General features: G+C 40.4%; 1 protein-coding gene across 10 annotated transcripts in view; it reads right to left on the reverse strand.

Annotated features, from left to right (window-relative positions):
• ARHGEF9 (Cdc42 guanine nucleotide exchange factor 9) overlaps window positions 1-26,157 on the reverse strand; it is a 293,132-nt gene that overhangs the window by 33,397 nt on the left and 233,578 nt on the right. For all 10 annotated transcript variants that reach the window (XM_072956524.1, XM_015251972.3, XM_072956527.1 and 7 more), the window contains 3 exons: window positions 24,827-25,059; window positions 19,648-19,777; window positions 10,252-10,383 (listed from right to left, as the gene is read on the reverse strand). In XM_072956524.1, the coding sequence (XP_072812625.1) occupies window positions 10,252-10,383; window positions 19,648-19,777; window positions 24,827-25,059 (495 nt within the window). The remainder of the gene's footprint in view (window positions 1-10,251; window positions 10,384-19,647; window positions 19,778-24,826; window positions 25,060-26,157) is intronic.

Genomic DNA, 26,157 nt, shown 5'->3' on the forward strand with positions numbered 1-26,157 from the left:
ATATTATGCTACATATATTATTCTAATTGCTTTGCATTTCCCCTCAATTTATTGAGGCTTAATTGACAAAAACTAAAAATATTAAAGGTATACAATGTGATTTTGTTTGTTTGTTTTGCATATACATATTTTTATTGAAATATAGTCAGTTTACAATGTTGTGCTGGTTTCTGGTATACAGCATAATGCTTCAGTCATACATGAAAATACATATGTTTGTTTTCATATTCTTTTTCACCATAACTTGCTACAAGATACTGAATATGGTTCCCTGTGCTATACAGTATAATCTTGTTGTTTATCTATTTTATATATATATTAGTTAGTATCTGCAAATCTTGAACTCCCAATTTATCCCTTCCCACCCTCTTCCCCCACCTCCCTGGTAACCATGTTTGTTTTCTGTTCTGAGTCTCTTTCTGTTTTGTAAATAAGTTCATTTGACTTTTTTTTTTTAGATTCCACATTTGAGTGATATCATATGGTATTTTTCTTTCTCTTTCTGGCTTACTTCATTGAGAATGACAATCACCAGATCCATCCATGTTGCTGCAAATGGCATTATTTTATTCTTTTTTTATGGCTGAGTAGTATTCCATTGTATAAATATACTACAGCTTCTTTATCCAGTCATCTGTCAATGGACATTTATGTTGCTTCCATGTCTTGGCTATTGCAAACAGTGCTGCTATGAACATTGGTGTGCAGGTGTCTTTTTGAATTAGGGTTCCTTCTGGATATATGCCCAGAAGTGGGATTACTGGGTCATATGGGAAGTCTATTTCTAGCCTTTTAAGGAATCTCCATACTGTTTTCAACAGTGGCTGTACCAAACTGCATTCCACCAAAAGTGTAGGAGGGTTCCTTTTCTCCACACCCTCTCCAGCATTTTATTGTTTGTGGACTTTTGAATGATGGTGATTCTGACTGGTGTGAGGTGATACCTCATTGTAGTTTTGATTTGCATTTCTCTGATAATTAGTGATATTGAGCATTTTTTCATGAGCCTGTTGGTCATTCGTATTTCTTCATTGGAGAATTGCTTATTTAGGAAGGATTTCTGCCCATTTTTGGATTGGGTTGTTTGTTTTTTTCTTGTTAAGTCATATGAGCCATTTATATATTCTGGAAATCAAGGCTTTGTCAGTTTCATCTTTTTCAAATATTTTCTCCCATTCTGTAAGCTGTCATTTTGTTTTGCTTATAGTTTCCTTTGTTGTGCAAAAGCTTATAAGTTTAATTAGTTCCTGTTTGCTTATTTTTGCTTTTATTTCTATTTCTTAGGTAGACTGCTCTAGGAGAACATTACTGAGATGTAGTTGAGATAATGTTTTGCCTATGTTTTCTTCTAGGTTTATTGTGTCTTGTCTTATGTTTAAGTCCTTAACCCAGTTTGAATTTTACAGATGATAAAGGGGAGGTGCAGAGCCACTGTGGAAAACAATATGGAGATTCCTTAAAAGACTAGGAATAGACTTACCATATGACCCAGGAATCCCGCTCCTGGGCATACATCCAGAAGGAATCCTACTTCAAAATGACACCTGCACCCCAATGTTCATAGCAGCACTATTTACAATAGCCAAGACATGGAAACAGCCTAAATGTCCATCAACAGATGACTGAATAAAGAAGATGTGGCATATTTATACAATGGAATACTACTCAGCCATAAAAACTGACAACATAACGCCATTTGCAGCAACATGGGTGCTCCTAGAGAATGTCATTCTAAGTGAAGTAAGCCAGAAAGTGAAATAAAAATACCATATGAGATCGCTCATATGTGGAACCTAAAAAAAAAATAAAAAAAAAACAAAACAGAAATACAAAACAGAAATAGACTCACAGACATAGAATATAAACTTGTGGTTGCCAAGGGGGTGGGGGTGGGAAGAGATAGACTGGGATTTCAAAGTTGTAGAATAAATAAACAAGATTATACTGTATAGCACAGGGAAATATATACAAGATCTTATGGTAGCTCACAGAGAAAAACGTGACAATGAATATATACATGTTCATGTATAACTGAAAAATTGTGCTCTACACTGGAATTTGACACAACATTGTAAAATGATTATAAATCAATAAAAAATGTTAAAAAAAAGTGGAGGTGCTGAAAGTGAAAAGTCATTTGCTTGAAATCATATAGCTAAGTAAGTACTGGAACTAATAAACCCCAAACTGTCTGACCACATAGTTTATGAGTTATCTACCACTCCACATTTCTTCTATCTGCAAGGAAACTGTGGGGAAATATAAGTGCCAGGCTGAAATTCTGATATTCTATGTCTAGTTTAATACTCCCATCAACTAGACTAGTTACTGGCAAGATAGAAACTGGGTTTTATGTGACATGACTTGCTCTTAGGAAATCAATGTGAAGTCCCTGTCACTAAATCTCCTTCTAAATGTTCACAGACTGTTTAATAATCTATTACAGAATTCTGACAAGCTCAATGGCGATAATGACATAAAGGTTACCTCTTTTTTCTTCTTTCTTTAAACAGATCTTTGGAAATCATTGATACTGTCTTAGCATTTTTAAAAACTAACTTTGACTCTTCTGGGATCCATGAAACTAATCTCTGTCTTACCTACTAAACATCCTATCACATATAAAATGTTACATATTATCTAGCCATTTGCTAGGGGCCCAGGTTTCCTCCTTTTAAAATATGAGCTCATCAGAAACCTTAATGTAGCCACATTTGATTAGTTAGCTTCCTTATCCCCTTACTTCCCTGTACTGTGCTTTTGGGTGTCCTTTTTAACTCTGTGCCTGAGCTGAGTGCCTTACTCACCTAGCCCTAGTCCTGGCCCTTCTCCTTTCTTTTGTTTGTAGATTTCCTTTGTCAAAGGAATGTTCACCTCCAGGAAGCTTTGTCCATTTCTTCCAGTTTTAGCTCAAGAAGAGAGTCTTTTATAGTAATGGCACGAGGTCCCTCAACAACTCTCCAGAAAAAAGGTTTTGTCTCTTTCTATACCTTCTTTTGGCCCCATGTTCATTTCTCAAAAGTTTACTTCCTACTTGCAGAACAGAAAGGCCTACTGTAGGTACCAAATATAAATCCTCAACCATAGCCTCAACAAAAACGTCAGCTATAGTTTTAATAGCCTCTGAGATATCAGAGTCAAGAAAGCCCAGATACGTGGAGTTAGTGGTCTTTATACTCCAGACTGTGGGCTAGCTTTGCTGTGGAAGATGAGCCCATGGCTCTTGCTAGAACAAGAAGGCTCCCATTGGAGGAAAACTATGCCTGCTTCAAGGTTTCCTTTGTTTTTAGTCAATCCTTTTGTCTGCTTCCCCCATCCTACCAGCTTGGCTGGCATGAACCCCCAGCCCTGCCATGAGTTCCGATTTCTCCTTAAACACTGGCTCCTACTAGCTGTCCTGGAGTTGATTCATCATTCCATTTTAGTCTTCCACTGTCCCCCTAGAATAAGCAGCTCTTTGCAGGAAACCACCCTTAGCAAGAAATTCCCTTTCTTGTCACTTTAGCAAAGCTATATTTTAACTAACTAAACCAGGAGCTCCTATGCTCTACTCATCTCTGGCCCAAGTACACATTTCAAATCTTTTGATCACACAATACCTTGCCTACTGTTGGTTCTTTCCTTTGATCAAAGAAATAGAAGTGAAGAATAAGTAGCAGATGACCAGCTCTCTTCTCTAACTTCCCCTTCAGTAATCTCATGAACAAACTGTGTGAACAAGACAGCATCTAAAGAAAGATTATAAGAAGTCAACAAGCCTGTACACAGTGGGGGATGGTGATGACTCTGACTTCCTAGCTAAATGATTAACTGAGATTACTTCCCTTTTTCATTTAAAAACTTTCATGGTTGAGCAGAATCTTCAGAGATGATTTTGGGGGGACATTAAAAGCAATTTTCCTTTCTACCAACAACTGTCTCTCAGGTATTGATTTTCAAATGGTGAGAAGCTGGACCTGAGTTTGGTAACAGATTTTGGTGCCCAATGTGGAGATGTGCTCTCATGGCATCTACTGCCTCCAGGCTTCTGGGAGTAAGGCCACCAGCTAAGGCAATGCATCAGGACAGTCGCCACAAGCCAGCTATTCGTGGGTAGCTGGCCTTGGAAGGGAAATTTTTGGAGATGCCTTAGCAGCTGCAGAAACCAATTATTTCTAGGAATCTCCTCATCTTTTCCCTCCCAATACCAGGTGCCTTTTCCCTTTGGGTTGATGGAAATGGAAACTTGTACCTTTGTGAGCTGACAGGCTCTAGGACTGGGTAAGTCCACTGGAGCTAGCACCAGCCAGAATCCCTTTTGTGGTCTGTCCCAGATCGCAGCCATTTGACCCCAACAAGCATCAGTCCATTATGTTAAGGAAGTGTTCAAATGAGACTTTGAACTAGTCTCTCCTGGGCTTAGGGAGAATTTTGGCTTGTGACCAGCCAGCTTGATTTATGTATTTGTGTTTTGTGTCTGCCTTTTGTCTTTTGAAATGGGAAATATTTTAGTTATGAGACTAGTTCAGAAGAGAAAGATAGTATTTTATTACAACATTGTGTGGCCACAATATTCTTTAGACTACAGAGAAAAAAATGGTTAAGACAAAACTCTTTTGAAACTCCAAAACTGTTTTTGTTTGTTTGTTTGTTTATGCAGTTTGGTAAAATCATCTCTTTAAAATTCTGATCCTGACAGAAGGGTCTTTCAGGGAGAACTTGTTTTTCCCCCCTTCCTGTGCCTTTGAGATGTAAATGATCTATCTGGGCCTCTCAGGGACTTATCTAATCAAACTGCGATCCTTGAGACTGAAGAAAAAAGAGCAAAAATGGCATTTTTAAACTCAAACTGCTGGAAAGTATCCCTCAGATTTTATCAAGGACAAATACAAATCTTAAAAGTCTTTTCCACAAATAATAAGCCTTAGCTATCTGAGCAAGCAAAATTAATTTATTCCAACTGTTATTCATAAACTAAGTTTATACTGTAATACCTAATTCATAACTATGTTTTTAAAGTAAAGCTATTAGATCTCTAGTTTTGTCTGTTTATATGTCGTGTACATATTATACATATGAGATGTCTCTACCTCTGGAAAATATTATCAAAATTAAACTTATAAAAGAGCTTTATTTAACTCATTTAAAAGTAAGTGCTTACAAACTAAGTATTTCTAAATATGAAAGAAAGAAGCCAAGATGAGTTTCAGTTTGATGTGAACTAGGAACTATTCAATATTAAGTTAATACCTGGTATTAAAGTTAGTTTACATTTGTTGATCTGTTTAATATAGACATGTCTTTAGAGTCATCAATATTAGGTATAATGTTTTTATTGTACATAGGTTTAATAGAAGTCAAATAAGATCTTCTTATAGCTGTTGCAAATTTGCCAGCAAGAAAAATAACTTGGTGTGATGAAATTCTTATAAGAAAGTTGAATGCAAATGAGATAAGTGCTTTTGGGTGAACTCCTTATAAATAATATTTCAGGAACATCTATTTGAACATGAGCTCTCCAGATATTTGGTAACTTGAAATTTTAGAGTTATGCTAAATTGAGTTAAGCGATGGAAGTTTACTGAATAGTAGGTCATTCCTAAATAAAATAAGATATTGAAATAGTAATTACTGAATATTGGTTTCCCTTTACAGAGAAGCTAAAGGTGTTCAGAAGGTGCTGATGATGAATATAAAAATGCTAATGTAAAAGACAGTTCATAATTGCTTAATTTTTAGTTTTCACTAGAAATTAAGGATTTAAGAGTTGAGGATTATAATTTAAATATGCAATTAAAGCTACCAAAAATAATAAATTATACCTTTGTAAGTAGAATTGAAGCATTTTTCCTCTCTACCTGATCTCTCCAGAAACTGGAGACACTTATGTTCCCAGCAGACTTATAAGTAAATAAGGAAGGCCACATCTTAATAGGTGCAAACATCTCAAGGTATTTTGGGGACCTTAAAAAGAGAGGAACTCATTCAAATTTGTAAAATGAAATCTGTGACTAGCCCATGGTATGGCTTTCCTAAAGGCCTGTTAAAAAGTTTCATCTAAGATTCCTTATGAAAAGTTCCAGCACAGCCATAAAAGAGCCTATATTATCAATTAACCAGATTCACTTTGAAAAAAAAAACTAAGCTTAATGTGTCTATTTTTGGTAAAAATTAGGGTAATTTTAGAGAGAAAAAGGCTATGTTTTAATGGACATTAATTTCTAGTTTTGTTAACTAGGGTCACTATTTACTGCCTAAGACTCACTCCCCAGATGATGGCTCTTTGTTGCTTTGTTATATTACAGTAAGGTTTGGATAATCTAACTTTGTTTCTGAGGCTTATCACAGCGGTCTACCCTTGGATAAAAATCAGATGCCACATGACCTGCAGCCAGGGAACTATACTGGAAGAAGCATCATTTAAAGGACTGCCTCCAACCTAAATAAAACGACCCTTATCAGGTACTGTTAACCAGCCCATGTGCAATGAAACTAAATAAAATTGACTTGGATTCATACCTCCCACTTGAGAAGGGCCTCTACATTGGACTGGCCTGTCAAGGGGGCTGCTGACCTCAAATGACATTCACACCAGAATAAGAAGAGAAAACAACAGTGGTGGGTAGCTGACTCAGGAGTCTGGACCAGGCCTATAAGACCTATCATACTAATCTAATTGAACTGTTTACCAAACGTTTGTCTATCAACACTGAAAGTTACTGTTTTACTTTTAACCACACTGTTGCCCCCAGTATTTAGGATATGAAAAGAATTCTCTAATGGAGTTGTCACAGAGTATAACTACTCATGATATATAACACTGCTTACTTTAAGTCTATTGCTAAAAGCACATGTACAATACTTATGTAACAATTGGGTATGTAAGTGATAAAATGTATGGCCTATAAAGTGTTTTCCCATTAACATACCTCTGAGCCTGTTTATGATATCTAACTAGTTTGCTTCCAATGTGGATAACTAGGCAAATATAAAGGAGGCCTAGCACAGAGAGACAGAATCTGAACCTGGGGCAGGAGCCATCAACCAAGCATTGAGGGACAGATATTTTGATTGTCAATGCTTTCTACTGAAATATTTGCAATCAAAAGGGGAAATGATGGAAGAATCTGCACATATTGAGGTATGGGGAAGTTATTCCTATTCATATATGGTTTAACTTAAACTTTACTGACCAAAGTGAACTGTTTTGTGGCCTTTTGGACATGCTTTGTACATCTACTTTGGCCACTGAGGAAAGAAATGCATTTGAAACTCAGAATGGAGTAGCTATGGTTTAGACATCCAAGGTAAAACTAGGCGGTCACTGTGGATGTGATTTCATATATGTTCCTGTATTGCAGAGAACTTGAATTTTCTAAGCTGTGTCAAGACTCAGACACTGCCAACCATTATCAAAGCAGTGTCTGCTGGTGAAACTGAGCAGGACCCTGTGCATTCCTCTGTCAAGTTTATGATTAACAGCTCTATCCAAAACATTACTCCTTTTCATGTTCTGAACCTGTTCCTCCTCATAACTGAGATGTATCAAAGAAAAGGGGGGACTGGAATCAAGTAGAACTCTGTGGGACCCCCAAGTAAAAAGGCCCTCTATGTCTCCTGCCTCTTGTTTGTAGATAAGCTGAAATCTCCCAGAGTCACAAAAGAGCAGGCTCAAGAAGTTAGTGATTAGGACAACAAAGCCACAGACTCAGTGTCTGATGCACATTCCTGAGTAGTTTTACAGGTACTATAACTGCCACCAGAGGAAAAAAGCTAACTGCAGGATGACCAGACTGCAGCCATGAAATAAGCTGCTCCATCTTGAGCAATACTGAATCTAAGGCTAGCACAATTCTAAGAACTGGCCTTAAGAGAATGGGATTAATACTATTGCTCATAATAATCTATATTTTTGTGGGTATCAAAATAACTATAGGTTGCTCTGCCTATGTATGTAAACAGGCAACTAAATTTTTCAACAAAGAGATGCTTCAACTGCATGTTGGTATCTTTCACCCTAAGAATTTTTTTCAGCATAAAGCAGTTACAGAAGTCGGACCTTTACCCATAATCCCATAGAAATGGAATTATACTTGAAAGGGGGTGGATTTATAAAGCAGCTCTTTGCAGGAAACCACCCTCAGTAGGAAACCCCTTTTCTTGTCACTTTAGCAAAGCTACACTGTAACTAACTTTTAAATCAGGGGGCCCCATGCTCATTCATCTCTGGTCCAAGCACACTTTTCAAATCTTTTGATCACACGATACCTTGCCTAACCTGTTGATTTATCCATAGATCAAAGAAAGAATAAGTAATTAACAAATGATCAGATTTCTTCCCTAGCTTCCCCTTCAGTAATCTTATGAACAAACTGTGTGAACAAGATAGCATCTAAAGAAAGATCACAAGTCAACAAGCCTGCACGCAGTGGGGGATGGCAATGACTCTGACCCCCTAGCTCAGTGATTAACTGAGATTACTTCCTCTTCTTCCTTTAAAACTTTCATAGCTGAACCGAATCTTCAGAGATGGTGTTGGGGGAACACTGAGTTCACCATCTCCCCAGATCGCCAGCATTCTCATTAAAAACAAATTTCCTTTCTACCAACACTTGCATCTTAGGTATAATTTTTGAGCAGTGAGCAACCAGACCTGAGTTTGGTTAACACTAGCTCCTGAACTAATCCCTCTGTTCATCTTGTTTCTTCCATTTATTCCTAGCCTTTGCCTCACCATTTTGTTCCTGGCCCTGTCTCCTATAACTACTGCTTCCTAGAGCCGAGTTTCACATTTTACTTAAAGTAATCTTAGCCTTGGCTGAAAGATGCCCAAATTAACAAGAGTCTGAGTGATGGGTGACCACAAAATAAACTAGCTTCCTAATAGTTTTGCTATATCTCCCTAGGACTGGTTGTTCTGAGTGTAAACATGCTTCAAGGGGAAGAACTGGCACATGACAATTGGTGACATGGCAGATATGCTGAAAATTTCCTTGGCTACCTAAATTAACCCTCAAAAATCCTGCCTCCTGATTTGATGGAAGTCTAAGGAAGAGTTAGGGGAGCTTATAAGAGGCCTGGGTGTTTGGCTAAGTTCTAGATTCATAAAAGTTCTGTCTACCAGGGTCAGCTCTAGACCAAGGTAGTAATTATCTCTGTTAACTAGCCAGCTATTGGTTCCAGAACTGGCATTTAAAGCTTAGCCGCAAACACTGAGACAGCATGACTCAAAACTCAATTTCTTCCCTCAATCCACTGTCAAAGGCAAATGGACAAAGATTTAAACAAATGTGTGGTTCATGTCCTAGGTTGGAAAAGATGGAAAAGGTTTAATCTGGTGTTTTATGACTTGGCTCCCTTTCAGGGGCATTTGCTACTGGGTAAGAAAGAGAAGAAAGGGACTGGATTATGTAGAAAGAGACAAAAGTAAGGTGGTGAATTTAAAAAGTTACTCTAAGCATTCTTTGGTTTTTCCCTCCTCTTTTACTTTCTCTAGTCCCAAATTCATCCCAGCCAGTCCCTGGAGCCAAAAGTGATCTGAACTCCCTATCCTAAGGGAGGAGGTAAAGGAAAAGTATCTTGTCAGGAGGAATCAGGCTAAGAACATATGCCATCCTCCTACTTGCCAAGGAGAAGATACCAAGAAAACAACACTCATCTGAGTCAGGCATGGGTTTATCACAAGAGCAAGACTTTTCAAATGGATTATAGGTAAGGAAGGGTAAAGAAGAGCACAGTTGAGAGTTACTGGGATGTGAAGTACCTTGAATAGGAAATAGGTAGGGTAACAGGGAAAACTCCTATATCACAAATGTACCTACCTGCAAGGGTAAGGTAGGAGGTCCCTTGTTGGCTCCTAGGGCATTAAGGAGCCAGATGGCCAGAGCCATTAGAGTAGAAATTGGGGGAGGTACTCAGTGAAGCCACTGTTCACCAATTGGAGTAGAAATATTTCAATATTTTTTTAACAACTGCTGCAAACCAACAGGCTATCAGCTGTGGGTAGAAGAGAGTGAGAAGGGCAGGAGGGTAAAGGGTAAAAAAGATACCAAGACAAAATTTACCAATTTTCAGAGTTTCACTGCTAATAAGTCAGCCCTACATGTGATGTTCATGTCATACCAGTGATCCTGATATGGAATTGCTGCCCATCTCTTGTCTATTTTTAACCCAGCAGGGTTAGCCCATTTCACTGGGAGCTGGGGATGATGGATAGGGAGGATCTGGTGTACCCTGAGATGTCCATCTCAGGGAAGAAAGGGGTGGGGTTACCTTCTTGCAGAGGACCATCTGGTGGTCAAACAGGAAGAAGACCCGCTGCTGGTTGCGGCCGTAGGGCTGGTAGATCCAGGCCATCTCCCCAGTGTAGATCAGCTCCGAGCTCCTGTCTAGGATGTCCTCACCCTGGGAAGGACATGTGATAGTGAGAGGCAGCCAAGCAGGAGGGATGGCCCTGTCACTTGCCTGGAGGCACCTAGGTCTGGGCATAGGCTGGGACAGGAAGAGGACAGAAAGGGCCTGGTGGAAAAAAAAAAGATGAAGGGACCCCTGGAAATCCCTGAAAGGCTTCATGAGCTAGAAAAATCCATACTATTGTTTACCCTGAGGTCTAGTGAGCCTTACTATCCAGGACTGCTACAGTCCCTCTATGCCAGTTGCTCTCTGGCCCCAGAGGCACTAGCTACCATGAGGTTCAGTATCAGTGTCTGTCTCTCTCTCATTCTCCCTCTTTTTCTCTATGAATCTCTCTTTCTACTCTAATTTTTCATCCAGTTCTAGTTTTTAGTCTCTTTCTTGTACCTGAAGAGTAAACCTCAGAAGGTTATAGAAGTCTCTCTGCTTCCCAAGCAAATAAACCCAGACAAGGGAGGAAAAGGAAGAGATTATGATTGAGGGAGAGAAATAGAATCCATTCATCCTCTTAATTTTAATTTTTCTTCTTTTCTAAGTTCATTAAAATCTATTGATTGGATTAGAAACTTTATCAACACATGCTTCCTGGGTCTGTTATCTACAGAGCCTGAACAACTTGCTTATCCTCGTTGCTACGTAGAATCAAACACAGACACATACAAAAAACCCCACCAAGACACCTAACTCCCAGCTAATTCTATTCTACAGAGTTTCCAAGGGCCTCTTCTTTATGGTAACTCTTGATAGGTCAGAGATAAGTGGGAGGTGTATGTCAGATGTCAAGCCAGACTTGGTCCTATTCTCAAGGAGCTTACATATCAGGGGAGGAATCTAATGTAAGTATGCTCAGAACTCATGGAACACAAGGCAAGCCATGGGGACAAAGAGCAGTGACCGTTCTGACTTAGGAGAATTAGTATTTACTGAACACCTACAGGGGTTAGACATTGTGATATGTACTTTCACTCTGTCTCTTCTGAGTCTCACAATAGCCCTTGGAAATAGATATTCTTGCTGTCATCTTATTGTCTCAAGTACCAAGAGGTCTAGTGATCAACCAAGATCACCCAGCTAGTTAGCCAAAGATCCACAATTCAGCCCCAATTCTGCAGCTCCAGAGAGTGTTCTCACTTTTGCCACTACATTATGCTCTCTCTAGACCAAAAAATCACTGGTGGGTCAGTCCCTTCTTCTGGGTCTCAGTTTTTCCAGCTGTTAAATGAAGTAAGTGAGGATGATCTCTAAGGCCCTAACCCTGATACTATGATGCTGAGATCTCAGCCTTGCACTCAAAAGCTTTAAGTCAAGGTTAGAGATGGGGGTGGGGCTCCTGCACCCCTCCTCCAAAACATTTAGAGGCAAACAGCTGAGGTAAGGCAGTGGCCTAAAGAAACAAGTAGCTGGAAATGGTATTCTCAAGCATACTACTTTTTGTTCAGTCTAAGGGATGAGAAAGAAAAAGGGAGTTCAATAGAAATATTTTCTAATAACACAACCTCAGAAAGAAAGCTCAGGGATACTAGCATGACTCCAGATTACACCTCAGGGGTACCCTGGAACTTAGGTATAACACTCCTCCCTGAGGGGCCCACATACTAGCTCAGAACCTCTGAAGGCCCAGGGCTAGAAGAGGAATTCCTCAGAGTGAGGGAGCCATGCAGGGCTTTTCTGTTGGAGGGATGGGAAGCTGAGAGTGACACCAGTCTGTCATGCCCAACCTCGAAGCAGGCAGGAAGATGTATCAGAGTCCATTCTGAATGTGTATGAAGTGAAAGAAAGCTATAAGAAGGGGCCAATGCCATACAAAGATGGTCAGATGATTTTTTAAGGTACCATTTGCTAAGCTGAGGATGATCAGACCAGTAGGACTACTCAGTGTCATCTGGTCCACCCACTGTACCAGATAGGAGCAACCCAATTCTAACACTTCTATTTTGAGTACTTGCCATAAGTGCCACTTTGTGCCACTCCATCAAAGAAAAAAAAATTGAAAAAAATACACTTCTATGCTCACCAAGCTGACTGATGTCAGACAACTCACATATCCTCTCTGTGCCTCAGTTTCCTAATCTTTAAAAATGATGATAATAACATTACCAACTGCATTTGACTGTTGTGTGGATTATATAAGTTAGTACATATAAAGTGCTTAGGAAAGTACACATCACACTGTAAGCTCTACATAGTGATAATTATCTTGACTATTACTGTGTGCCTGATATCCTGTGCCATTAATATTCCTATTAATACTCACAACTCAATAAGGAATGCACTGTTATTTGCCTCAAAACCAAGGTCAGGGAAATTGGAAGTGATTTGCCCAAAGTGGCAGAATCCAGGAAAGATTCTCTCCAAAGTCCATGCTCTAAACCATCAAATCACAGCAGAATAATGATCCCTTAATGGAACAACGAGCTGCCTTGTCAGATTTCTGAGGTAAGACTCTCAGAGACTTGGGTTCTGGGCCCCATGTTGCCACCAACTCATTCTGTGCCCTTGAGAAGTAGTTTAATCACTATCAATCTGTTTCCTCATTTAGATAATGGGGATAATACAATGATTCCTGTTTGACTCACTTCACGTACCTGCTTGAGAACACCAAACAAGTTCATGTAAGGGAAAGGACCCTCTTAGAGTTTACGTTTTTGCTCATTTGCCTCCTCTGACCTACTTGCACCACACAGTTCTTTACCTTGATCCCCAAAGTGAAATCCCACTTCCCCCTCCCCCAGAGGCCAGAGGTTCTCTTTCAATCTTCCAGGATTTTGCTTACACCATTTCCTCTGCCTGAAACACACCTGCCCTCACTGGACAGCCAAGGTCACATCGCATTCATCTCAATATCCCAATGCCCAGCAACCCATTCTAATTACAGGCCAACTGCCTGATGTGGGACTGTGCCCTAAACACATCCAGAAAAAGACAAGGTAAATGCTATCCTTTTCATGCACCTTACTTTCAATGCTGCCTACTGACAAGAGGGCAGGGAAATAACAAATCCATCCGGCTCCACATTTGATCTCCTGGTCCCAGAAGTATGCCTTATCAAGCTACCTTAGCTTTTTAGGTAGATGCTTTTGTTGCCTCCATCACATTGCGTTTTTGAATTTCTTCCAAATTCTTTGGATTCAAAAATCCAACAGTAAACTAGAACAGGCCCTTGAATATTATACAACCAGGCTATGAGAGGAGGGGTGCTATGAGGAGGAAATCACAACCACACACAGTCAAGTTACCAAACATGAACTGCAAACTCAGGATCCTGGTAAAAATCTCAAAGAAAAAAAAAGATTAAAAAGAAACTGTCAAGAAAGAAGAAAGATGGAGGAGTAGAAGGACGCTTGTAGCTCACCCTCTCCCACAAATACACCAAAACTCACATCTACAGACCCACTCAGCCAACCAGAGCACCTGCGGAACTCTGACAGAACATCGCCTTCTTCGAAAGACAAAGACGCCAAAAATCTGGTAGGAGAAAAGGAAAAAAGAAAGAAGAAAAAGCAAAACAGTATGGGACCGAACCCGCGGGAAGGGAGCGGCAAAGCAGGACTAGCGCTCGTTCACTGGGTCATCCGCTCTCCAATGAAGAGGGCAACGGTACGGAGGGGGAGTCTCCAAGGCTCAGATCTGCCCCGGGCACCCTTGACCAACAGAACTAAGTTAAATGGGCACAAAGGGCCCCTGCAACACTCAGCCCGAGATGCGAGCCAGCAGCTGGGGGCTAGGACAGGCCGCCCAAGCTGGACGGAGGACTGGGGCAGCTGCACTGAGGCAACCCCAGGGACTGCAGGGTGCTGTGGGCTGTGGCTGGGAGGGGATACATAGCAGAACAACCTCAGTCCTCCATAAATTGCGAAAAAAGCAAAGCAACACGGCTGATGTGCCCTGGGGGGGGAGGGGCGCCATAGCCTTTGTCTCCTCAGACCCACAGCACCATTACTGGAACTTCTCGTGAGAAGAGAGGTGGGGCACAGCCACAGCCACCATATCCTCCTGTGTGCAGTGCCTGGGCGGGGGTGGGGCTGAGCCCTGAATCTGCACCCGGTGGCTCGGCAACATCCTGGGCAGGAATGAGACTTGTTTACAGCCCGAGGCAGATATGATCTTTCTGCCCTGGCACCTTGCACTGCCAAGACAAACAAGGAACTGAGATTTGGCACAGAGCAGAGGCAGGGCTGTTCTGTGGTCTTCCCAGAGCCCACCTACGGAGTGCCAACCCAAGGTGGAGCAGGAGGCTGCACAGAGCAGCGGCGCGACTGGCACCAGGAGAGGGTAGGCAGCAACCTGCCTTCCTGGCAGGAACACAGCACCTGAGTATGGTGCTGGGAGAGGGCACGATCTGCCCACCTGCCTCACCCGAGTGCAGCATCTGACTGTGACATCGGGAGGGGGAGTGACTCACCCACCCACCAGTGCCAGAGAGATATAAGCAATATGAAGAAGCAGAGGAACCACTCCCAATTAAAAGATCAATAGAAATCCCCTGAAAGCACAATCAAGGAAATAGACATTGATGGCCTACTAGATCAAGATTTCAAAAAAGGATTGATCAAAGTACTGAAGGAAATAAAGGAAATAGTGTTTAGAGATATAAAATATGTCAAAAATGAAATAGAAGCTATAAAGAAGAACCAAGTAGAATGAGTTAAACTCATTTGTTGAGGTGAGAGTTGGCCTATAGTCTGTACAAAGCAGGCTACATAATGCAGAGGAACGAATAAGTGACCTAGAAGACAGGACAACAGAAAGCACCCAATCAGAACAGCTGAGAGAAAAACAAATAAAAAACAATGAAAACAATATAAGGGACTTATGGGATAATATAAAGCATGCCCAACTATGCATAATAGGGGTTCCAGAAAGGGGAGGAAAGAACAAAGGGGATGGAAAAGGTATTTGAAGAAATCATGGCTGAAAACTTCCCAAACCTAAAGAAGGAATCAAATATTCAAGTACAGGAGGCTCAAAGGGTCCTAAATAGGAAGAACCCAAACAGACCCACACCAAGACATATCATAATCAAGATGGCCAGAGTCAAGGATAAAGAAATGATCCTAAAGGCAGCACGAGAAAAACAAAGAGTGAGTTACAAAGGAACCCTCATAGGCTCTCAGCTGATTTCTCTACACAAACACTACAGGCCCGAAGGGAGTGGGAAGATATATTCAAAGTCCTGAATGAAAAAAAGATGCAGCCTAGGATACTCTATCCAGCAAGGCTATTCTTTAGAATAGAAGGAGAGATAAAGAACTTCACAGACAAGCAAAAACTAAAAGAGTTTAGCAACACTAAACCCATGCTAAAAGAAATATTGACAGGTCTACTCTAAATAGAAAAGAAGCTGGATGCAACAAAAATGAGAAACTCATAACTGGAAAGGTGATAACTACCATGAATTAGAAATATAATAAACACAGAATTGTAAAAGAAGACATTTAAATCATTAAGAGTGGGAGAGGGAAGCAAGGAAAGACACTATGGAAAACAGTATGGCGATTCCTCAAAAGACTAGGTATAGACTTACCAAGTGACCCAGGAATCTCACTCCTGGGCATACATCGAGAAGGAACCCTACTTCAAAATTACACCTGTACCCCAATGTTCATAGCAGCACTATTTACAATAGCCAAGACATGGAAACAGCCTAAATGTCCATCAACAGGTGACTGGATAAAGAAGAAGTGGTATATTTATACAATGGAATACTATTCAGCCACAAAAACCAGCAACATAACACCATTTGCAGCAACATGGATGTTCCTGGAGAATGTCATTCTAAGTGAAGTAAGGCAGAAAGAGAAAGAAAAATACCATATGAGATCACTCATATGTGGAATCTAAAAGAAAAAAAAAGAACATAAATACAAAACAGAAACAGACTCATAGACATAGAACACAAACTTGTGATTGCCAAGGGAGCAGGGGGTGGGAAGGGACAGACTGCAATTTTAAAATACAGAATAGATAAACAAGATTATATTGTATAGCACAGGAAAATATATACAAGATCTTGTGGTAGCTCACAGTGAAAAAAAATGTGACAATGAATATATATATGTTCATGGATAACTGAAAAACTGTGCTCTACACTGGAATTTGACACAACATTGTAAAATGATTATTACTCAATTTAAAAAAGTTAAAAAAAAGGAAACTGTCAGGGATATGTTCCTTCTCCCTTCCTTCCAAGTGCATCTACTGCATGTGAAGGGTGGAAAAGAGACAACTCAACAAACATCAGCATCAGAGAAATTAGAAATGGAAATTTCCTAGAAACTGCAGTTCTTGGGAACAGGTTCTTTTTCCTTCTGCTCCCCTAAACTGCTCTAAGGTACTAATTTATTATTTAGAGGTATAGGTGATATTCTCACTCAATCACTGATTTTTTTCAGGAACCCTTGGGGGTGGGGGAGAGCAGAGAATACTCCATGCACACTAGTCCACATAAGTTGGCAGGGAGCAGGGATAGTAACTGGAGTTGGGCACAAAGACCCAGAATATTCATGGAATAAGTTGAGGGAGGGTCAGGTGTGGATATAATACAAGACACCTCCTGCTCTCTAGCCAAAAGCTCTGATTTATTAAGTAGGTACCAACTTTTCACCCTCTTTCCTAATTCCCCTTCAAGGGAGATTAAACTCTGATGGTTTCTTCTATGACTCTTCTTTTTCATCTGACAAATTGAATTGAAATGGTCACATAGATGCTTTTGACAGTCACCCTGTTTGTTCAAACATCTGGAGGAGACAAGGAAGTGGCAGAGAGAGCAAAGCACTGCTCCATTTTCTTGATTTGCAAGGCTTGTCCACAGCATGCTCCAGCCAGCTGGCAGGGCCTTTCTCTGCCTGGCCAACTGCTTGGGCAGGTGGAACATATAAAAACCTATACTAGGGAACCAGTGAGGATGGGCCATCTATGCCAAGAGCCAACAAGCCATGGAGTGGACATATCTTTACTTTCAAGGAGAAGCCTCCTAGCATTCATCCAACTTTAGCCTTACTGGGATTTGGATTTTCTCTGCAAGGCAGTTTTACTGTCTTGCTAGATATGGAACCCTTACTGCAAAAATAAGTCCCTGCAGAACCATAAATAAAAGCAATTGGGCTGCAGGAAGCAGAAGACTGTTGTGAGGGAGTCCCCTAAAAGTCCTAGTGACTCTGACATTCTAGACATATTTAAGACTGGATATAGCAAACATGATAGAAACTTTGGGCCTGACCTCTGAAATGTACCCATCAGGCCTTGCTCAATAAAAGGCTACCTAGAGTACAACCTCTCTAGAGTGGTAAGTTCCACAGTGACCCTAGAGTCTGAAAAGGAGACCACAAAGAATTTTTCTTCTTACCAATTTAGACAAAGAAGGGCTTTGTCAAACAGGAGGGTGACAGGGTTGTGTAGGCCTGAATGAGATTAGAGGATCAAGCATGCTAACAAAGGGGGCAGAGAGTAACTGACTCTTAGCAATCCTAGATCAGAATTGCCTTTTTTGTTTCTAACACCCTCCCACCTACAGAAAAAAACACACGAAATTCCTTCTGAGATGCCGAGTCTCTAAATCATAGTTCAGTGCTTTCAAGTTTGGTATTAATGAAGCTCCCTAGACAGGCTAAGGGATTTCAAGCTATTCTTGTTCCCCCATGACCCCAGCTGCAGCAACTGGAGGCCCAGAGTACATGGAGGAATTAGAAGGTCTTCCAGGCATTGGGAAGGGTGAAAATGTTCCAGGGAAATGGAAAGACAATTGCTGCTGGGAACCTCCTCGTAACAGAGAATCCTGGCAGGAGTAGAGCAAAAGAGGCCTGCTAACCAGCCAGAATTTCAGAGTGCCTTAGAATTGACAGGTTGCTAGAAGTCATTTGATCCAGCCCCCTGATCAGGCAACTAGCCAAAGCAAACCAGACACAATGGAAGGAGAATCCATGATTTCATAATAAGGCTGGATCAGTGCTGGCTTCTTCTTATGAGCAGGACAGTTTCTTTACATAGATTCCTTCCTTCCCACACCTCAAAGAATCACTGCTGTTTTCTATTTTGTATGGGGACATTATCCTTCAAATAAGACTCAAAAATATGCCAGCTGCTCAGAATTGTGGTCTCTTCCAGCCATCAATATTAAGGAGGAACAGAGATAGCAGAATAAAGGAAAGATGATTTTTTCTGGACCTTGGTTACGTAGCTGTAAGGCTCATGCTTAAATCCTTGGAATGTGTTAAACTGCTTAAAATGTTAGAGAGATACTATCTCACAAATTACAGGAAATGATACCTGTGTGAAGGCCAGTGGAATGGGGAGCTGGTTCAACTTCTACACTATAACCATGAGGTTTAATATTGCTGCCTCCTCCCTGGTAGCATGTCTAGCCTCTCCCATCTTGGTTACATTAGCTGTGGACTGTCAGATTTCATAACTTGGGCCTGAGAGATAAATGTGAAATGTCATTATTCCGGATTCTCTTGATAGGCACAAGAGACACACATTAGTGTAATTAACACACAGGTACCTTCGAGGCCTTAAAATTCACAGCTGTTTCTATTGAACAGACACCTCAAGAACTTCAACAGAGCAGTGGCATTAGAGGCAAAACCTCTATTTATTTGTTAGGCTGTATATATCCTTTGAAAGTCAACATCTCAGGAGGGAAGGCTTTAATGACTTTCCTGAAGGCTTTCTGAGTTCAGATAAGTTGTGGCTATTTCCAATAGAATGGAAGGCTGTCAGGGATAATTTTCGTAAGTAAATGATACAAAATAGAATTTGGTCTGTCAATTGGGAAGGGATGATGGTTGTGGCCTCAAGTGTGTAGGCTTAGACAGAACCAGTAAATATGTCAAAGTGAGGTGATCCCACTGAGAGAAAAAGAAGTATGTTGGCTTGCCTGCATCAGAGAACCAAACTTGCATTCTGTGTTTGGAGTGAATACCACACCTTATCTAAGTGTTTATCTAGTAGTGATAAAATTCCAGGACTTGAAAGAGATTTGAAAGGCTACTGAGTCAACCCAATTGTTTCCCGGCAACATCCGAAGAGATGAACCTTCCTTTTCTTAATGTAGTATTGCCACAAAGATTTCTCTAAGCTTCTTAGAAAACTAGTCAAGTACACAACACCCTTCATTAGCAGGGAGTTTTTCTTTGGCTCTAATCTAAATCCTTTCTGCTGCTCTTCAAATCTACTCTTCATCCATCTCTGGCTAGGATGTGAAGTTCTGGCCAAGGTATTCAGACTCTCCAATGTGCCTATTGGTAAGAGTCCTACCTCCCACTCAAGGACGGAGGCCTGCCACTGGGCAATCTTGTCAATATTCTCCAAACGCCGCTTGCGTTCATTGATCTGCTGAGTCACATTTCTCATGACAGCCAGAGCAGCTGCCACATACCTGTAGTCACTGTGAAAACACAAAATTACAAGGGATGAATCAATGTGCCACAAAACCAGTATGCTGGGTACCAACCCTAACATCCATTATCCTCTTCCTATTTAGTAACAAAGCCTCAATTTTCAGATGGAATCCATGCCACATGGATTAAAAGACTATACTTATTATCCTTCTTTTACAGTAATAGATGACTTATGTGTGATCAAGTTCTATCCAGTGATATGTAAATAGAAGTGTTGTGTAGAAATTTTGAGAAACTTCCTTTAAGAAAGACATCATGCCCTTCTTTCATCCTTACTTAATCCTGATGCTTGGAATATGTAGATGTGATGGCTGAAGTTCTAGCAATTACCTTGCACCATAGGACAAGGTCCATACTCCTAGGGATAGGATAACAGAAAAGAGGAAGGAGTCAAAGTCTCTGATGACCATGGAGTCAACAGAGCAGCCACAGACTGCCTACTTGCAGACTTTTTTTACATGAATGATAAATAGATTCCTATCTTTTTTATACCATTATTTTGTGCCCTATCTGATACACCCAGCCAAGGACCAACAAGAAAGCCTCATACATGGCACGGTCTAGACAAATCTATCATCTGTCCTATCACCTACTTCTAGGGAACTCTGCCAAAAGTGACTGTAAAATAACATCCAAACCATTCCACCAATACAATATAGAGATAGGATGTGGTATGGTGGTTAAGAACAGAATCTGGAGTCAGATTCCTTGCACAAACCCTTGTTTTATCACTGACTAGTCAGAATCTCATTCACCTTCTCAGTGACTCAATTTCCTGTAAAATGGGGAGAATTACAGAAGAATACGCTGAGTGTTTTAATCTATCACCCATGAAAAGTTTTACTCTTAGCTCATAGTAAATGTTAGCAAGTATTATTAATATAAATCACACATTTCTCTAGTATAGCCATCATATGGGCTGCCTCTCAAAACCTCTAATCCCAGGAGTAAAATCCTAGGCTCAGCTTCCTGGGACTTTGGATGGCCCACTTGTTGAATGTTATACCACCCTGCCCAGTTTTCTCTGCTTGTCTGATCTAATTTCCAATCAAATGGCTCCTGTGAAAAGGAGATTTAAAGTGAGATCCCAGCCATTTGGTGGAGTTACAGTAAATTGAGAAGGTAGGAGGATAAGCTATGATTCAGTCTTAACTAACTTTTCCTTAGAGAAACTGAACATGTTTTGTGGTCACTCACCTGCTTACTGTCCCAGCACCAATTAGAAAGAACAGAAGAGAAAAAGACAAGCACAGCAACTGTCATTTTATTTCCTAGTACATTGAGGGGCAGGGTGGTGGACCAAACATAGGCAAAGGAAAAAGGGAATTCTAACTGCCAGGGCAGATGCCATACAACACCTCCTCTTAGCTGGCCTTCCTGGATCCAGTCTATTCTCTGAACAGCTGTCAGACCATAATCTTCAAACGCTATTACATTTTATCACCTCCAGTGACAGGATGTCTCAAGACAACTCTGATTTAAACACACACACACAAAAACAACCCACCAAAACCTCTTCTTTATTCTGCACCTTAATGAATGTTAGCTATTATCAGTTTTTCTTTCAGATTCCACTTCTGACTCCTATTGAACTTATGGTCAACCAACACTTCTTAAATCTTAAAATATGCTGTCTAGAAACTGTATTTCTGTCAATATGTCCTTTAATTAATTATTGATTTCTCAAACCCAACTATAAAACATTACATTTGTTCCTGTTGCATTTCATACTTTTATAGTTACTTGCTCCAACCTATGGTGAACTATTGTCCTTTGTAACACTGTCAAAGTTTCTCCCTGGCAAGACTATCTGAGCCTGCCATTTAGAATCAGGGTAGGGTAACAACAGAACAGGCTGTTGCAGTGTTGAAGTTGCTGACATAAATAAGGACCACTGTTCTTTAGGTCTTTTTTCTGTGTCTTATACTATTTTGAGATTTGAGAGCATCAGGAAAATGCCTTAAGCCACTTTCTGGGAAGTAAAGCATAGAACTACACTGTCCAACATGGTAGCTACTAGCCACATTTAATTAAAATTAAATATGATTTAAAAATTTAGTTCTTTAGTTGCACCAGCCACATTTCTCAGTACTCAATGGCCATGTGTGGCCAGTGGCTACTATGTGGAACAGCACAGATATTAAACATTTACATCATTGTAGAAAGTTCTATTGAACAGCACTGGCATAAGAATGCTTATTACAACTCTGTCTGACTCCATGTACTACTCAGCCATGAATTTATCACTGCCACTGTGTCATAATGTCCATCAACCTTTGCCATTTTTAGCTGGCTGCCTTTTTCACAATGGTTACAGGAGGAGATGTTCCCATCTGTAACCTTCCCCACTAGCTTTAGGAGTGAGAGAAGAAGCAAATAGCTGTGGTCTAATCTGAACACTGCTCAGAGGCCCCAGGTTTCCAGATGAGGTGAGGAACATCCTAGTGAGGACACTGACTGAACTAAGACTGTCTTGTTCCAGACATGTCAGGTAATCTCCCTCTTACATAGAATCTTTCTTCTCAGCTTAAGGAAGTATGGGTTGGGGGGTCACCTTCTGTAAACAAAGATAGTATTATTCTCCATTTATCACACCACATCCATCTAATCTCCCTCAGAAACTACTCTGCTTGCCTGAATTTCATACCTACCTATTTGAACTCTTATCTGACCTGTCAAGCTGGCAGCAGCCTCTAATTGCCTTCAAATCCAAGCTACTCTAACATGCATTGCAGGAGCTATCATCTTGATACAGCTTCCTGAGGCCTGCCAGAAGGGGTGGCCCATGGTATGGGGATAGTGCTGGGCCCAGTGGGTTACCCCAAATGAGGACAGGGATTGATGTAGCCTGCCACTGTCTGAGCCATTATTTTAGCATTAAAGTCCAAGGGGTGGAAGGAGAGGTGACCAGGGACCCAGAAGGCAAGAAAGTCTTGAGATAGGGGTTCTAGCCACCAGATGAAGGTACACAGGAATGGCAAATCCCAGGCAGGTGTCCGAATTTATTGGCTCCTACTAAACCCAATAAGGCCCTGAAATTGTTTTGGCCTAAGAAACTAACATAGTTTTTAGCTGTGATTTGAAAATGGTCTTTCAGGGGCTCTTAAAAGCACTTATGTAATACATAATTTACTTAGATAATATCATCAGTCCACACGTATGATTTTCAAAGAGCCTCCTGCTAGGTTCCATGGAACAGATACTCAGGAGTAGGTGAGAGATGAGCTGTGATATGAAGACATTTGAGAATTACTCTTTGAATATGCTGGTTTTAAAAACCATTGGTCTGAAGGATGTTCCACTGAGATTTAGGTACAGTGGTGGTTGCTTCTGGTCACTTAGCACCATGAAGTATAACTGCGGAGGTCATTTAGACCCATGACATCATGGCCTGACAGAACTAGAAAATGTCTTCCATACTTGTTGGTACAATGGCTCACAAATCTTCCTGGGCATGAAAATCACCTGGAGCCCTTTAAAAAGCTAGGTTCCCAGACCACTATCTAGACTTTGTGTCGCTGCTTTGCCACCGACTTGTTCACTGTCATTTTCCCTTTCTGGGCCTCAGTCTTTCCAGCTATACAATGAGGAAATCAGACAAGAAGAACTACCTTGAAGGCCTTTTCCATTTTTAGTACCATAAATATTTTCCATTTTTATTTTTTAATATTGTAATTTTAGTGTGGGTTCTTCAGTGTCCTATTAGGTGTCACAATAAAGTGTATCCTTAGAAAACTTAGGACTCAGTTCTATCAGTAAGCTATATTAAATATTTTAAGAGAGATTTAGTCACCTCCAAATTCCATGTCTAATGAGTACCCCCACTATCCCACAGCCAGTAAACAGACTTAGGGAGAAGGGAGTGGAGTCCTGCTTTGCAAGGTCCTTCTATACCTGCCTCCCTCACAGTCAAAAGAACATGGAAGGCAGAGCTACCACTGGTGTTGTTACTCACATAAAGGGAGAATCTAGTGTCACCACATTTGGGTTCAAATCTGAAATCTGTCCAGTGCTCCAGAACTAGTGAAGTACATGACCCATGATTTGCTAAAGAAACAACATCAACTTAAAAATGAACCTAGGGATTGGCCTAGAAGCTTGACATAAACAAAACCAACTGGCTCACATCCATCGCCTTATGCAATTAGGTCTAGAAGTCAGCTCCAAGGAAACGAGGCAATGGAGCCAAATGAAAGTAGGAAGCAGGCCTCATGAGAATCAGGCAGAAACTAAGGGAAATGGGGCAAAGGCATTCTTTCTTTTTAGAGTAATCAATCAGGAAAAGAACTGAGAGCTGGGCCAACAAACCTAAGGCCAGGGATTTAATACCATGAAATAAAGCATGTGAAAGGAAGGGGGATGGTTCACTCTAGACAATCCCCGTTGTTGGAGATTACTTCCAGCATATACCTTTCTGGTAGGAGGTTAGGAATAACATTTCCATTCAGACAGTGATTAAGCTCCTTTTTTGGGTTAGTTTTCTTGAAAATAATGAAAAACTTTGAAAAAACTCAGGGGAAGTCTCAAGTCTATTTTCTCCCAGCCTGGGTCTAAGGGGAGATATGGTTGGGATGAGGCAAAGGAAGGTGGAAAAGACTAAAGAAGACCAGGGATGTAGACTTGCAGAAGAAATCTAAGGTCACTACAAGTTGGGCAGTCTGTCACTAGGAAATTGGACTGTATCAAATAGAGTAGAATAAACAGCTGAACAATTATTCCATCTGGGTTGATTTACTTGGCTGAGCTCAGGACTAAGGACCAGGCTATAAGGTCCCTGAAGGCAGTGTCTAAGTTGTACAATAATAATACAAACCGATTTTGTGTGCATATTGATTTACAACTTAATAAGCAACTCTCAAGCACTGCCTCACTTTATACACACAACAGTCTTGTGAGGTAAGCAAGACTGTATCATCATTCCACTGTGCATATAAGCTAACAGAAGCTCAGAAAAGGCAAAAGAACATACAGTCTCAATAAGAACCAACATGTAGAGGAGGCTCTCTTCCTCATCCCTGCCTCCTTCAATCCCTTACCTATGGTCCTGGGCGGTATACTTAAGGAGCTCAGCCAATTGTAAGGGATACTTGCAGATCTTCTGCACTGGAGTCAAAAGGAAACCATCAATAGCAATGTCAATCATCTGCTGCAAGAGGCGACAGGCCTCAAAGAAGTGCTGGTAGCGGCTATCCTTCATCAGTTTGGAGAGCTCCATACAGGCGTCCAGGTGGTTGTTACAGTACTCAGAGTATATCCAGAATCCATCTTGCTGTGAACAGAGGAAAAATAGAAAGGGAAAGGCTACTGAGGACAACAAAAAAGAAATGGAGAAATCGAAAAACAGATCCTATTCTTATATAAAAATATTAAAATGACAACAATGTCAATCTTTCCTAAATCAATTCACAATTTAATAATAAAAAATAAAATTATTTGACAATTAGACAAACTGTAAAAATTCTACAGAAAAAAGAATAAGTAGGAATAGCAAGTAAATTCTATAAAAGAAGAGTAATGAAAGGACACTGGCCCTGAAAATAGTAAAACACACTATGGCAATAAAACTCTGGCACTAGATCATAAAAAGATAGGTCAGAGATTCTATTTCTGATTGTGGCAGACTAAATAGTTTTAGGTAATTCTTACCAGTGAGAATAGCTAGAAAAGTGAGAAAAATATAATAAATTTCTATTTGAAGGAATCACATCATCCAGAGCCTCAAATTATCTCCAAAGAATATGCCTTAGGGAATATAACTTGGATTATTCAAAGGTAAAGAGGCTATGATGTATGGAAGTTAAGCAACAAATGGCTGAGAAAAAAATACATGTGCGCACGTATGTGCGAGCATATAGAGAGGGGAAGGAAGAGGAGAGAGGGAGGAGAGTGAGGAAGAGCATGTTCAAATGATAAAGTAAAATCAGTGGAATATTAATATTAGGTAAATCTGGGTAAATGGTATACATGCATACTTCATTTTGTTGCACTTCACTTTACTGCGCTTCACAGATACTGCATATTTTTTACAAATTGAAGGTTTGTGGCAATCCTGGTTGAGCAAGTCTATTGGTGCCATTTTTCTAAGAGCATTTGATCACTTTGTGTCTCTGTGCCACATTTTAATAATTCTCACAATATTTTAAAGTTTGTTATTATTACTATATTTGTTATGGTGATCTGTGATCAGTGATCTTTGATGTTACTAGTGTAATTGTTCTGAGATGCTAAAAACTGCACCCACATAAGAAGAACATAATATATAAATGTTGTATGTGATGACTGTTATACTGTTCCCCAATCTCTCTCCCTCTCTTCAGGCTTACTATTACCTGAGACATAACAATATTGAAATTAAACCAATTAATAA

This window comes from Vicugna pacos, chromosome X (assembly GCF_048564905.1).
Source record: "Vicugna pacos chromosome X, VicPac4, whole genome shotgun sequence".
Taxonomy (NCBI): domain Eukaryota; kingdom Metazoa; phylum Chordata; class Mammalia; order Artiodactyla; family Camelidae; genus Vicugna; species Vicugna pacos.